This window comes from Hibiscus syriacus, unplaced genomic scaffold (assembly GCF_006381635.1).
Source record: "Hibiscus syriacus cultivar Baekdansim isolate YM2019G1 unplaced genomic scaffold, ASM638163v2 tig00110195_pilon, whole genome shotgun sequence".
NCBI lineage: Eukaryota > Viridiplantae > Streptophyta > Magnoliopsida > Malvales > Malvaceae > Hibiscus > Hibiscus syriacus.
Window position 1 is genome coordinate 635,295 of NW_024062621.1, and position 15,226 is coordinate 650,520.

The following is a 15,226-nucleotide window of genomic DNA, read 5'->3' on the forward strand; positions in this document are numbered from 1 at the left end:
TAAGAAATATTGTGAACATATATTATATTACAATCACCCTAGATTATTTAAAAAATATAAAGGTCGAATGTAATGTAATGTGAATTACATATGATTTTCTTAATTATTTATATGTAAGTTTTATTTAAATTTAAATTTGAATAACTTTTTGTTGTTAATCATATTTACTTTATACTACTTGATTATAAGTATAACAATTTGATTGTTGAATATCTATAACTGTAATTATTATTGTATGTATACTTTTATTTTTTTTAAATGAATAATGATAAATTTAATTTTCATCCTTTATATCCTTTATTAATTACATTCTTATTTTTTTTAAGTTAAATTTGACCCAAAATCTTTTTAACAGAATTAACTACATATTCTTAATGGAAATATCGACAAAAATATTGAATTTTTAATAGTGTTGACTTGAGAGTCTTTATGATAGTTCATCTGTAATTCAGATCGACATGCATTATTTATCTTACATGTCAAATTAAAAAATAAATTTAACAGATAAAGTTTATAGGGTATGTATATTATCAATTGATTAAGAAAATTCTAAACAAATAATATTTTATAATCACCTTAAACTACTCAAAATAAATAAATAAATTTAGCATATTCATTATAAAAAAGTATATTTGACTTCTTGTGAAAGGTTGATGATCAAATTTAACTTTTAAAAAGGGTTAAATTGATAAAAATTATATTTTATAATCACCTTAAACTACTCAAAATAAATAAATAAATTTAGCATATTCATTATGAAAAAGTATATTTGACTTCTTGTGAAAGGTTGATCAAATTTAACTTTTACAAAGGGTTAAATTGATAAAATATAAACGCATAAGACTAAATTTATCATTAGTCGAAATATATAATTGTAATTATTATTGTATATATTTTAATTTTTTTAAAATGAATAATGATAAATTTAATTCTCATACTTTTAAAAAGGGTTAAATTGATAAAAATAATATTTTATAATCACCTTAAACTACTCAAAATAAATAAATAAATTTAGCATATTCATTATGAAAAAGTATATTTGACTTCTTGTGAAAGGTTGATCAAATTTAACTTTTACAAAGGGTTAAATTGATAAAAATATATAAACGCATAAGACTAAATTTATCATTAGTCGAAAATATATAATTGTAATTATTATTGTATGTATACTTTTAATTTTTTAAAATGAATAATGATAAATTTAATTCTCATCCTTTATTAATTACATTCTTATTTTTTAGTTAAAATTGACCCAAAATCTTTCTAACATAATTAACTACATATTCTTAATGGAAATATCGACAAAAATATTGAATTTTTAATTGTATTAACTTGAGAGTCTTTATGATAGTTCATGTGTAATTCAGGTCCACATGCATTATTTATGTTATACGTCAAATTAAAAAATAAATTTAACATATGAAGTTTACAGGGTAATTAAGAAAATTCTAAATATATAATATTTTATAATCATATTAGACTATTAAAAAATAAATAAATAAAGTTAGCATATTCATTATAAAAAGTATATTTTACTTCTTGTGAAAGGTTGATGATCAAATGTAACTTTTAAAAAAGGGTTAAATTGATAAAAAAAATATAAACGCATAAGACTAAATTTATCATTGGCCGAAAATAGAAGGGGTAAACCATACATTTAGTCACTCAACTTTTATATTTTTTTTTTCTGTTTTGATCACTCAACTTATTTTATCACTCAAATTTTGACTTTTGTTTTTTTCTCACCTAGTCGTTAGCTGTGTAGCAGTACTTACAAAACAATACATTTTGGGCATTTTTATTTATGAAATTAACCTAACATTTTACCCTTCTTCTTCATGGTAGACATCCTTCTCTATCGTTGTTCGGTTGCTTTCAATCGTCGTTTTTGTTGTAAATGGTACCAGAACGTTTCCTTTTCTTTGATCTTTCTTCTTTTCAATTATCTATTCCTCGAAATCAACCCAATTTAAATCAAAGCTTCACGTTATATTGCTTCGATTTGTGATCTCTGTCGCCTAATCATTATGGGATTGATATATACCCATTTTCTTCTCCTATGCAACCTCACCGCAGTTCCAATGTGAAGGAAAATACTCCAGCACCAGTGAATTAAAGGGAATAAAAAAAATCTGAGTTTGAGAGGAATTTGTGGCTTTTTGTATAAAGTTATCCTAAAATATTTAAACAACGTTAGAAATTTAATGATTGGGGGCAAAAACAAAATTTGGAAGTTGAGTTGTAAAATAATAATAAAAACTTTAAAATCGAATGACTAAAACAGAAACATAATAAAAATTGAATGATTGAATGAATAGCTTGCCAAAATATAAAACACCCCATCCCAAAAACACTTGGTTTATATTTTGCTTTAGCCGGATATTCATGAATCTCTGCATTAATCTAATCAAATTTCATAATTATCTAAATGTGTAATTAACTACTTTAAGACATTGAAAAAATAAAAATCATTATCAAATTAAGATTCAATTGATATTTATGACATGTTTTAAAATAAAAATTTATAGTTGTTGTATTTTCTCTAGATTTTCTGTAAGGACAGGGTTTTTGTTGTCAATCCTTTAACTATTGAGGCCTTCGAAGTCCTTAGGAATCTCTAGAGTTTTATATCATTCGAATAACTTATTATTCTTTGATCTGATTGTTGTCAATTCCATCACCGATGAAATCTATTATACGATGATCATGTCTGTTTATTATCGACCTACAAAAAATCGTCATTATTTTAGACTCGATACCAACATTAAATTTCATACATATAAACTCCTATGTAAAACTACCCCAAAAACCAAATTTGCAGTCCAATTAATCAGTCAAACCCCATTGTGATCATCCTCTTAGAATAAAAACTCAATCATTACTATCAGAGGTTGAATTAGGGGAAGTAATATTTTAAACATTAGTTTATTAAAAAAACAAATCCTTTAAATTCATTTAAAATATTATTTCCATCTTTTGATGGTGATCAGAAAAAGATTAAAGAATTAGGTTAAAAATCAATAAAAATGATAATCTTTGACTGATCTACTAAAGTTCAGTCAAACTAATATACAAATATTTTTGTTTTGACGCATGATTTAATGATGATAAAAGTAAAATTAAATCAATTGAGAATCTGCTTGGGATTAGCGAGTTGCCAGAACCTGGAGATTAAAGTCTAGGACCATGGAAGAATGCCACTGATTTTACTTTTCAAAAGCTGGGATTTCTAATTATTTTAGGGTTAAATGTAAAAATGGATCTCCAAACTATAAGACACTATTTTTATGAAATCTATCGATTATTAAAAGTTACACAATAGTTATTTGATTATTGGTTATTGTTTTGTTGAGTCCATCGACAATCTAAGTTTGACGTTAACATGTTGACTAGTAAATGATAGTTGTTTGTGATTTTGGGATCAAACTTTATCATATCACATTTAGTAGTTTAATGTTCAGCTCATACGACCGTTAATTTTTTAATAGAAATAGACTAGTTTGGAACACATGAATAGTTAGGAGACCATTTTGTAACTTTTAATAGTCAATAGACTCAACAAATTAATATAATATAAATGAAAGGATAATTTTATAATTTTTAATAGTCGAAGGATTCAACAAAACAATATCATATAATCGGAGATCATATTTTACTCGTTATTTTTATTTTATAAATAAATAATAACAAAGTTTAGTTATTGACTCAAAATGCCATTGGACTAGAGTCGAGTCTCGAGCCACTATCAATAATTCAAGGCCTACGGTGTTCAAGAAGTAGTGGTGGCAATCATTTCCGATGTTATTGTTTATTTGAGTCAAAGTTACGACTTCAATCCCCAAAATTATATAAAAGAAAGGACTCCAAATACATAATCGTTGCATGTGTTTATTAATAGGACTTTAAAAGGTGTTACTAGAAAAAAAAATATTTTTCTATTACACATTGTTGTGATGGTAATCATTTTTATAAGATTTGAATTTTCATTCGACCACTTGAAAGGTGAAAATGTCATTATTGGTGTGAATGATAATATATCTCGAAATGTCATATATAATAATGGAGAATAATGATTGAGGTTCAAAAAAGTTAAAATTTTTGAGAGATTCTCAAATAATGAATTAAACAATTAGATCCAAGGAATTGTATGATAAAATTTGAGGTTTAGCACCATTGTAGATGATGACCAACTATAGTATTACTGACTTGATTATAACTTTTTGAAATATAATGAATCAATTGTAACTTACTAATAGCAAAGTGACTTATGGTCTAATTTACCTATAAAATATTAGTCACATGGATAAATTTGTATGAGAGGGAAGAGATGTTTGTAAATTTTATCATTATGTTTTAATTAAATATGACAACTTTAAAAAATAATACTATTACACGATACAAAATATAACATAATAAAAGCAATACAACTATTATATAAATGTACGAACCAAACGATCTTAGTGGTTAAAGAATTGTTATTATTCATTGAGGTATGAGGTTTGAGCATCATATATGCGAGGGGTATGAACATGCAACATTAAATGATTAGAAGACTTTGAACATGTACTAGCTTGCATTCACACTATGTATGTATGTATATATGTATGTATGTACGAAGGTAAAGGTATCCAAAAAAAACTATAAAACAAAAAATATTAATTTTAGTAAAATCTATATAAATATATGATAGCATGCTAAGTTGACGGACAAAAAATAATAATGTTCCATGAACAATGGTCTAGGATTGCTCTTACTAAAAAAAACTTAAAAAGGAATTAATAAATAATAATTCCTAATCAAATTATAGTCTTTTTATGTGCCCTCTAATTTTCTATTTGCAGTTTTGATGATTGAATCTCTATTAAAATCAAATATTCAACACTTTATCAATAAAAAAATATCAACTAGATAATTAAACTTGTATGGGTTGTTGGACCGAAAAGTAAAATGTGATAATTAGGATTGGGATAAGAGAAAAGCAACTACTTTGTAATAAAAAAAAACTAATGAATTTAAACAATGATCTTATAATTAGAAATGATACATTTCCTTAATGACTCGAGTTTATGTAATATTATCGATAGAATAAATATGGATTTTATTTAAATTATAAGTAGAGTAGACACTGTCATACAGTGTATTATTATATAGTGTCAACTTTAGAAATCAAAATAAGAGTTAATTGCACCATAGGTATCTAAATTATAATCCACATTTTAAATTGAGCCATAAACTTTTGAATATTCTAATTTCATCTTTAAATTATACTTTTATTTTAAATTAGTCCATAAACTTTTGAATATACCAAATTCATCCCCAAACTTTTAAATATTTTAATTTAAAATTTGAAGTTTTGAATGATTTAGGGGGGTATTATTGGAATGTTCAAAAGTTTGGGGACTAATTTAAAATAAGGGTCATAGTTTGAGGATAAATTTGGAATGTTCAAAATTTTATAGACTAATTTAGAATGAGAGTCATAATTTAGGAATGTATGTTGTAATTAACTCTCAAAATAATATACAAATTAACAATTCAAGTATATCCATTTTAAATGTAAGAATATTAAAATTATACATGAAATTTAACTCTATGATTTAAATATTTTGTAAACCTCAAATAGTTTCACACCATCTTGAAGTTCTAGGGTTTATGGAGAATTTGGGAGAGAGAAATACCCTTAAATCGATCCATAAATATCTAGAGTTAACTCTCTGTTTTGATTTGAAAAATCGAATAGAAAAAATAAAAATAGATATGAAGAAAGTGATCAAGACAAAATCGTTGAAGCTTGAAGTTAAGCATGAGGTGAACTAAAAAAAGGAGAAAAATTACATACAAAACACACTAAAGGAATTACTTTTGAAACTAAGTAAAAAATATATTATGCATCCAATGACCAGGTTACACTATCGTTTTCAATAGAGCTGGACAATGAACAAGAAACCGTGCCCGAAGGTTGGTTCATGTCATCGATATCGGAATCTTCATTGGTAGTTTGTTCAATGGCATCAGCTTCTTCAGATGATCTAATCTCCTCCAACAACATAGCAACTTCTTTCATTGTGGGTCTTTTCTTTCCATTAAGATTCAAACATCTCTTTGCTAGCTTAGCAACTGCTACAATCTTTTCTTCATGACCATCATTCATCACCATTGGATCAACAATGTCCAGTAAGGAATGTCCCTTCATTGAGAGCAAAAAATGGTTTACCAAGCTTCTCACTTCTTCCTCTGATTGATCTGAAGAGATGGGCTTTTGTCCGGTTATTAATTCAGCAAGAACAACTCCAAAACTATATACATCACTTTTTTCTGTAAATTTACTTGATCTAAAATACTCCGGATCCAAATATCCAAAAGTCCCTTGTACTCGAGTGGTTACATGGGTTTGCTCAAGTGCAACCGATCTCGAAGTTCCAAAATCCGACACTTTTTCTCTGTATTTATCATCCAAAAGTATGTTGCTAGATTTGATGTCTCGATGATAAATAGGGGCAGAAGCAGAATAATGTAAATAGGATAATGCATTAGCAATTTCAACTGCAATTCGTAAACGCTTTTCCCATGTCAATGGGAAGTCTTCATTAGGCTCATGTATGAGATGAGAGAGTGTTCCATTTGGAATGAACTCATAAACCAACAAAGGGACTCTTGTCTCTAGACAACATCCTAAAAGTTTAACCACATTTCTATGGTTAACTTGTGTTAGAAGCATCACCTCATTGATGAACTGTTTAACCTTTGTTTCTTCTGAGTTCTTCACATCCATCATGTTAGATTTCTTAATAGCCACAATGCTTCCATCTGTTAGCATTCCTTTGTAAACAGTTCCTTGACCGCCATGTCCAAGGATTCGATTCTCATTAAAGAAATCAGTTGCCTTTTCTAACTCTTTTGAAGTAAATAGCCTCACGTTCTCAACATTGGTGGACGATTGTTGTTGCAGAAGTAAGCCCCCATTCCTTTTAAAGTGTTTTTGCTTCAACTTGATGCTTTTTCTTCTTTCATATACTTTTAGCAAATGCCATGTACCAATGAGCGCAAATAGTGTCCCCAAACTTGTGCTGCAACCTGTATAGTTTAATGTGGTAAAAGTATTGCAATCTTAATATATATCATAAGTTTAATGAAGCAATTAATCCTGCAAGACAAAAAGTTAACACGCACCTATAACGATTGGCATATACTGAGATTTTTTGTACTTCCTTGTCAGTGGCTTGCACATAACTCCCGAGTCTTGATATCCTTCTGGACATGATAATGAACACTTGTTGCCAAATGCATTCAAACAGAGCATAAAACTGTACCTATAATCCTTGGTACATATATCTAATTGATCTGTAATAATTTATGAAATGAATAAAATAAAGTTTGATCAAACATCAAAGCAAATAAAAAGTTTATATTTTCTTTTCTTTTGTACAGAGACTTCCCCATGCAACATGTTATAGTATTGTCATGAAAATGCACTAGGGCGAAGCCAGAAATGTACTGAATAACATATGGAAAAGATGATAAAGCAATTGAATTGATACGATATACCTTGGCATGCGTCAGCAGAGATGTATTCGTAGGCATTAGAGGTGCAAACACAAAGATAGTTTTTGCTCAAGTTTGTCCAACGGTATTCACCATTGAGGGTTAAGAACGCTTTATCATCCCTGCAATCACACAGTCCGCGTACTTGCGTGCCCCATTGTAGTGTAACGGGAGCGTGCATCATCGTCCAATTACTAGCCACATTCCGGTGTTTTGTTATTTCAAGATAACGCTGGTCAGCCATGAAAGCAGATCTACACGATTTACCGCCGGCGTTATGAGCATAAATCTCTTTCATGTTTACCACAAAGGATCTTATATCCCAAGAAATATCCGATGTGCAGCAAGAGTCAGAAGTCTCATCATCACAAATGGGTTGCATGCAGGCACCAACAGGATATTCATCTGTTGGTCTTACAAGAAAAGTAGCCAAACCACCGCAACCTACAGACATGAATCTGTTGTAGAAAGCTGAGAAGGAAAAGGGGGTGTCTGTAAGGTTGATACTAACGCCATTAGCCTGTCCATCTCTTTTGAGGCAGTTGGAGTAAGTAACAGGATTGTTGACAACAACTGAACCTTCCGAAATTGAAACATTGAGTAGTTCCAGACCGATGCCAGTTATGTAAGGCTTTGGACCAACAGTAGTTTCTTTGCAACTTACTCTAAACCATTTATTCATGTAACAACCGACTCCTATTCCGAATGGGTATGGGATATCAACATTCCCACAACGTTCAGCACAATCATCGCCCCTACGAATGTAACAAGGTGCTTCCGCTATAAATATTTTATCGCACAGTGCGACTACACAGACGAAGTACAAAGCACCGATTGATTAATTAATAAGAATGATTAAAGTAAAATTATTGAAAATCAATAGTGAAGTGATTATTAGTAAATGGTGACCTTCCGAATCACATGGATTCCACTCCAGCGCTGCTGGAACATGTGTCCTGTAGATGCTGATACCGTCGAGTAACTGCTCGCCACTCGACCCAGGATACACTCTTTGGTATGGCTGTTCGCTGTATAGGAAAGCAGTTGTGCATCCATTGCTCCCGGGATTAATCATCTCAGTCATGCTTGCTGTATAGGATGTGAAATTTCCAGAAATTGTAGCATTGCAGCTACCTAACATAGAAGCCAGGCCGATACAGCTTTCCTGCAGGCAGCTAGAGAGATTGGAGTAGTTGCATTTTTGCGAAAAAGAGTGACCAAATTTCCGCAACCTACTGACCCGAATAGGTTGAATCCACTAGAAAAGAAAAACGGAGAGCCTTGTGCCATTGTTTCCTTTACGGCCACACTTTAGATAAGTTACTGGACTGTTGACGATGATGGCGTTGTCGCCATAGAGAGGCGAACCAAGTAACTCCAGATTAATGCTACGAATGAAAGGCTTTGGTCCGTTAGCGGTTTCTTTGCAAGTTACACTGAATCACGGATTGTGATAGCAATCCCGTTTGATTCCAAATGGAAATCGAATTTCAACATCCCCACAATATTCATTACAATCAGAAGTGGCTGCTCGGTTCAGCCATGGTAGGTGCAGGATGAAGTAAATTAGCACAAAACCAACTCCCATTCTCTCTTATTCCTTTGCTTGGTCATTCTAAGTCAATAAACATATAGCCTGGACTGGATCTAATCTTCGGTTCAAAGAAATTTCTTAGCTCTTTCGCGGTTTGGCCTGGTTTACCACTAATTAATTTTCACGCCAACAAAGCATGTGCTCGAGTAGGGTCAGAGCCTATGAATTTCTGGCGTGCTGCACCCACTCATCCAACAAAAGTCAACAAAGTTGCTTAACATATAAAAAAACATAAATTATATGAAATTTTGAAAGTTGATAGTTGATAGTTTTTTCCCAAAGATTCCTGACAATTTTTTATATTTTAAAAACCTTGGTTACAACATTTTGCTATTCCCCATACTATTCCAACAACCGTCACTACTAATTCAAAAAATACCGTCTTTATTAACATGTGTGTGGGTGGGGCTGTGTCCCAAAAACTCGGAATATAAGGGTAAACTACAAGTTTAATATATTAAATATCATTTTTGTTTTGTTTTGGTCAGTCAAATAATTTTTCAGAATTATGTCTAACGTTTAGTTTTAGTTTCATTTTGATCATCTGTCATGAAACAATTAATGGTGATGCCGATGTGTCATTATAAGATAATGCCACATTATTATTGAAAAAATAAAAAAACCTGTCACACCAACAATTTTGTTAAATTTTTAACAGTGGGTGATCAAAATGAAACCAAAATATAACATTAGGTATGATTATGAAAACAAATATAGTTGGATGATCAAAATGAAATAACGTGATAGTTTGGATATTAAACACGTAATTTACCCTATTCTAAAGTGTGAAACCTAGTTTAAGGGGGATTTTGGGTTAGGGTTTAAATCCCTAAATAATCAATGGAGAGAATACTTTGAAGTACTAGAAAGAAGAAAGAAAATCAAGTCGAAGCAAAAACACATTAAAAGGATGGAGGCTTGCTTCTCCAGCAACAGTTGTCCAACAATGAAGGACATCTTTGCTTCGGAAGAGTTGGAAAAGGCGACGGATTACTATAACGAGAATCGAATTCTCGATCGAGATGGTCAAGGAACTGTTTATAAAGGAATGTTGATAGAGGGAAGGATTGTGGCTATTAAAAAGTCCAAAATGGTGGAAAAGAATAAATTAGATGAGAAGGAGCTTCAACAGTTCATTAATGAGGTGTTACTTTTATCACAAATTAACCATAGAAATGTGGTTAAGCTTTTAGGGTGTTGTCTAGAGACAGAAGTCCCTTTGGTAGTGTATGAGTTCATCCCAAATGGATCACTCTCTCATCTCATACATGAGCCTAATGAAGAATTACCATTGACATGGGAAATGCGTATACGAATTTCAATTGAAGTCGTCAATGCTTTATCCTATCTACATTCAGCTACTTCTCTTCCAATCTATCATCGAGACGTCAAATCTAGCAACATATTGTTGGATGATAAATATAGAGCAAAGGTATCGGATTTCGGAGTTTCGAGATCAATTGCACTAGAGCAGACTCATGTAACCACTCGAGTGCAAGGAACATTCGGATATTTGGCTCCAGAGTATTTTAGATCAAGTCGATTTACGGAAAAGAGTGACATATATAGTTCGGAGTTGTTCTTGTTGAGCTTATAACCGGACAAAACCCATCTCTTCAAGTAAATCAGAGGAAGCAGTGACAAGCTTGGCAAACTTTTTTCTACTCTCAATGAAGGATAATTCCGTTGTCAACATTCTTGATCCATTGGTAATGAATGATGGTCGAGAAGAAGAAATTTTAGTGCTTGCTACACTAAAAAGAGATGTTTGAATCTTAATCGAAAGAAGAGACCTACAATGAAACAAGTTGCAATGGAGTTAGAACGGATTAGATTGTCAGAGGAAGCTAATGCCATTGAAGAAAGTGGCGATGAAGATTCTGATCTAGATAACACAATCGAAGCTTCAAGTACTGTTTCCTATCTAACGTTTGGTTCTATTATATGCAATGTTACTGGAATCGGATCGGACTTGTCGAATGGACCCGGGAATCAGCTTGTCCATCGGTTCGGAAAGTATATGACTTTATGGATATATGGAGTAAGTATTAACTTCTAGATTTATGAGAGGGAATTACTTGGAAGATATGTAATCCTTTTGAGTCTTTATAACTTGAAAAGTAAACTTGTTATTTTTTAATATTGAATAGAATTATTTTAATTATTTTTTATGTCATAGCATACTCTTATATTGTATTTAAAATTTTACAGTTAAAGTCAATTGCGTCAGTGCTGTTATAGAATTCCAAAGATTGTGTCTTTTATATGTCTAAAAACAAAATCCTGTGTTGAAAGGATCCAACACGGCCGAAATTCGTTGACCTTAACCCTACTCTGGTTCATTCTTTGTTGATTTGAATTTTTTTAATCATGGGTATAGGTTGAATATTGATTTAAAGGTTTAAATATATATATATATATATATATATTGATTAACCTCGAGTAAATACAAGATAGTATTTTATAGATAACTAACTATTTGACATTGAATTGTCACACTTATAGAATTCATGATGCATGAACCTAATATCTCAATAAATAATAATAATTCTTTTACTTGTTTGGTTCGTGCTTATTTTCAATAACTTAATTAAACTGGAAAGCGGCAGGAAATTTCTTAGAACCATGAGTTTGCTCCACTCCAGGCTATATATTTATCGACTTTACAATAACAAACCACGTTGAGAGAAGTTAAGAGAGAATGGGCATCCGCATGGTGTTTTACGTCATCCTCCACCTGCCATGGCTCATACGACCAGCAACATCAAATGCAGCACGAGCGTCTACTTGTGAGGAGATATGTGGGGATGTTCCTCTTCCCTTCCCATTCGGAATCCAACCTGGTTGCTATAACAGTTCTTGGTTTAGTGTAACCTGCAATGAAACCGTGCATGGGTTTAAGCCTTTCATCAGTCGCATCAATCTGGAGCTACTGGGTAAATTTTGGCCGGACGATAATGTAATCTCGGTCAACAATCCCGTAACTTATCTAAACTGCGGCGATAAAGGAAACAATGGCACCACTTCTGCTGTTAGTGTCAACCTGACCGGCACTCCTTTCTTCTTCTCGAATAAATTTAACGAATTCGGTTCGGTAGGTTGTGGTAATTTAGTCTTTGTTTCTCGCAATATTCAAACCGATCCGATCCTCGGCTCGTGCCTACAACGAAGATGTGGTGACCTGACTACTAAATTAGGTGGCTGCCATGACTTAATTAAAGAAAATCTCACTTCCTATACAGCAAGCATGATAGAGGTCATTAGTCCTGGGACCAATAGATGTACATCTGCTTTCATGTTCGATTCTAGCCGGTTAAAATCATTGGATCTAGATCCTCTGTTTCCCTACAATATAAGTATCCATACGACTCATGTTCCTGCAACTCTGGAGTGGAATCCGATCAAATGTGATTTGGAAGGTAACCTTTCACAATCATCTCTTTGCTATTGATTTCTTAGTTTATGATTATTTATTAAGTAGGTATTTGGTGTTTTTCTTCTTGCAATGAAGCCGAGCTGTGCCAAGAAGTAGAACAAGCAGAACGCCGACGTTACACGCCTCCATTGGTTCAATCGCCGGCTCTTCCCTTACCTTACGAGGGTGGCTGTATTGAAACATGTGGGAATGTTGAGATTCCATTTCCATTTGGAATTAAAGTTGGCTGTTACATGAATAACGCGTTCAGAGTAACTTGCAACAAAACCATCGATGGGCCGAAGCCATTCATAAGTAGCATCAATCTGCAGTTACTGGAGGTTTCGTTCTATGAACGCGTTGCTGTCGTCGACAATCCAATCACTTATTTTGATTGCCTCGATGAAGATCGAGAAACTAATGTGTTTAGACTCAACCTAACAGGCACCCCCTTTCTATTCTCGGATGTCTTCAACAGATTCGTGTCTTTTGGTTGTGGATATGCTACTTTTCTTAGTAATTCGACTGATGATAATCCTGATCATGGTTATTGTCTGCAATCCCGTTGCGGTACTGACGTTGCTGCCAAATTGAGTTGCTCCTCGGATATTCCTCCTGGTCTTACTTCCGTTGCTGTAACCGTGACAACGATCTATCCTAGTCATGGCAACGATAGGCCTTGCGGATCTGCTTTCATTGTCGACGAACGTTACATAGATTCTCTAGAGAAGATGATCCCGTACGGAAACGAAACAAATAACCGAACTTTGTTGCACGTTCCCACAACTCTTCAATGGGGAACACATATACGTGGGCTGTGTGAGTTGAGAGAAGGCTCGAACATCTTTTGTCGCTCCGATGGTGAATATTGTTGGACAAGCATAAGCCAAACGCATCTATGTGTTTGCACCACGGATCCCTATGTTGATTCTGATGATGTATGCCAAGGTATCAAAACAATTATTACATGAACCTTATTTACCATGAATAACGACATAGCGTAATGAACATGAATCATAAAATAATTTCTCCAATATATCGTACCGGCACAAGTCTCAAACAACAGGCATTATATGGATCTAACTCTATTTCATTCATTTCGTAAATGACAGAATCAGGTAAATGTCAAGATTTAAAGTATAAGTACTGTCATATGCTTTGCTTCAATGCTCCAGACAGCAACTGTTCATCGTCATGTCCGGTTGGATATGAATACATCGAAGATATGTGCAAGCCCATTAGTCCAAGTATCGTTGCAAAAGAACGTAAAAGATCACATAATTTGCCGATCATCGTAGGTGCGCATTATATTTGCCTTTTTTTATCAATTAGTCATCTCGAGAGATGATAATTCACTTTCTTATAGGTACAAATTTTCCATTTTGTTGTAGTAAATTATGTTTCTCATACACTACACAGGTTGCAGCGCAAGCATTGGGACAATATTTGTGCTACTAGGTACTTGGCATTTGCACAAACGATTAGAAAGAAGAAAAGATATCAAGCAGAAGCAGAAGTACTTTAAAAGGAACGGAGGCTTACTACTGCAACAACGACTGTCCAACAATGAAGGTAATGTTGCAAAATTAAAATTGTTTTCTTCAAGTGAGTTGGAAAAGGCGACGGATTATTATAACGAGAACCGAATCCTTGGTCGAGGCGGCCAAGGCATCGTTTACAAAGGAATGTTAACGGATGGAAGTATTGTGGCAATTAAAAAACCCAGCTTGGGGGACGAGAAGATACATGACGAAATGAAACTTGAACAATTCATCAATGAGGTGATAATTTTATCACAAGTTAACCATAGAAATGTTGTCAAGCTTTTAGGATGTTGCCTTGAGACAAAACTCCCTTTGCTGGTGTACGAGTTTGTCCCAAACGGAACACTTTATCATCTCATACATGTGCCAAGTGAAGAGTTCCCTTTGACGTGGGAAATGCGATTACGAATTGCAATTGAAGTTGCAAATGCTTTGTCCTACTTACATTCAGCTGCTTCCGTCCCTATTTATCATCGAGACATCAAATCTAGCAACATACTTTTGGATGATAAATACAAAGCAAAAGTGTCTGATTTCGGAACTTCAAGATCAGTTGCACTTGAACAAACTCATGTAACCACTCGAGTTCAAGGAACTTTCGGATATTTAGATCCAGAGTATTTTCGATCAAGCCAATTTACAGAAAAGAGCGATGTGTATAGTTTTGGAGTCGTTATTGTTGAACTTATAACGGGACAGAAACCCATCTCTTCGAGTCAATCAGAAGAAGTGGTGAGAAGCTTGGTAAACTTTTTTCTACAATCAATGAGGGAGAATTCCTTACTGGACATTGTAGATCCAATGGTAAAGAATGATGGTCCTAAAGAAAAGATTGTAGCAACTGCTAAGCTAGCAAAGAGATGCTTGAATCTTAATGGAAAGAAAAGACCCACAATGAGACAAGTTGCATTGGAGCTAGAATGGATTAGATCATCAGAAGAACCTAATGTCATTCAACAAAGTGCAGATGAAGATTCTGATATAGATGACATTAACCAAGCTTCGGGTATCACTTCATGTTCAACTTCTGGTTCAGGTCTAAATGGTAGTGTAACTTTGGCATTAGATGCATAGTTCTAGTTAGTTAAGTTCTCTCTCTCTCTCTCTCTCTCTCTCTCTCTCTCTCTATAT

At 33.0% G+C, this 15,226-nt stretch overlaps 1 protein-coding gene and 2 pseudogenes across 1 annotated transcript; 2 read left to right on the forward strand and 1 right to left on the reverse strand.

The window, feature by feature from the left end:
• Positions 1-5,884: 5,884 nt before the first annotated feature.
• On the reverse strand, positions 5,885-9,130 carry LOC120218040 (annotated as a pseudogene).
• Positions 9,131-10,069: 939 nt separating this feature from the next.
• Positions 10,070-11,195, forward strand: LOC120218041 (annotated as a pseudogene).
• Positions 11,196-11,837: 642 nt separating this feature from the next.
• On the forward strand, positions 11,838-15,181 carry LOC120218042 (wall-associated receptor kinase-like 5). Its single transcript, XM_039215038.1, has 4 exons — positions 11,838-12,555; positions 12,618-13,499; positions 13,664-13,849; positions 13,971-15,181. The coding sequence occupies exons 1-4, from the start codon at positions 11,838-11,840 to the stop codon at positions 15,167-15,169; spliced, it is 2,985 nt and encodes a 994-aa protein (XP_039070969.1). The 3' UTR covers positions 15,170-15,181.
• Positions 15,182-15,226: the final 45 nt, after the last annotated feature.

Excerpts from the sequence above, each read along its gene's own strand:
- LOC120218042 (XM_039215038.1), top strand. The coding sequence starts at position 11,838 with ATGGGCATCCGCATGGTGTTTTACGTCATCCTCCACCTGCCATGGCTC. Across the intron at positions 13,500-13,663 it reads TTCTGATGATGTATGCCAAG|AATCAGGTAAATGTCAAGAT; the intron begins GTATCAAAACAA and ends CGTAAATGACAG. Across the intron at positions 13,850-13,970 it reads TAATTTGCCGATCATCGTAG|GTTGCAGCGCAAGCATTGGG; the intron begins GTGCGCATTATA and ends TACACTACACAG.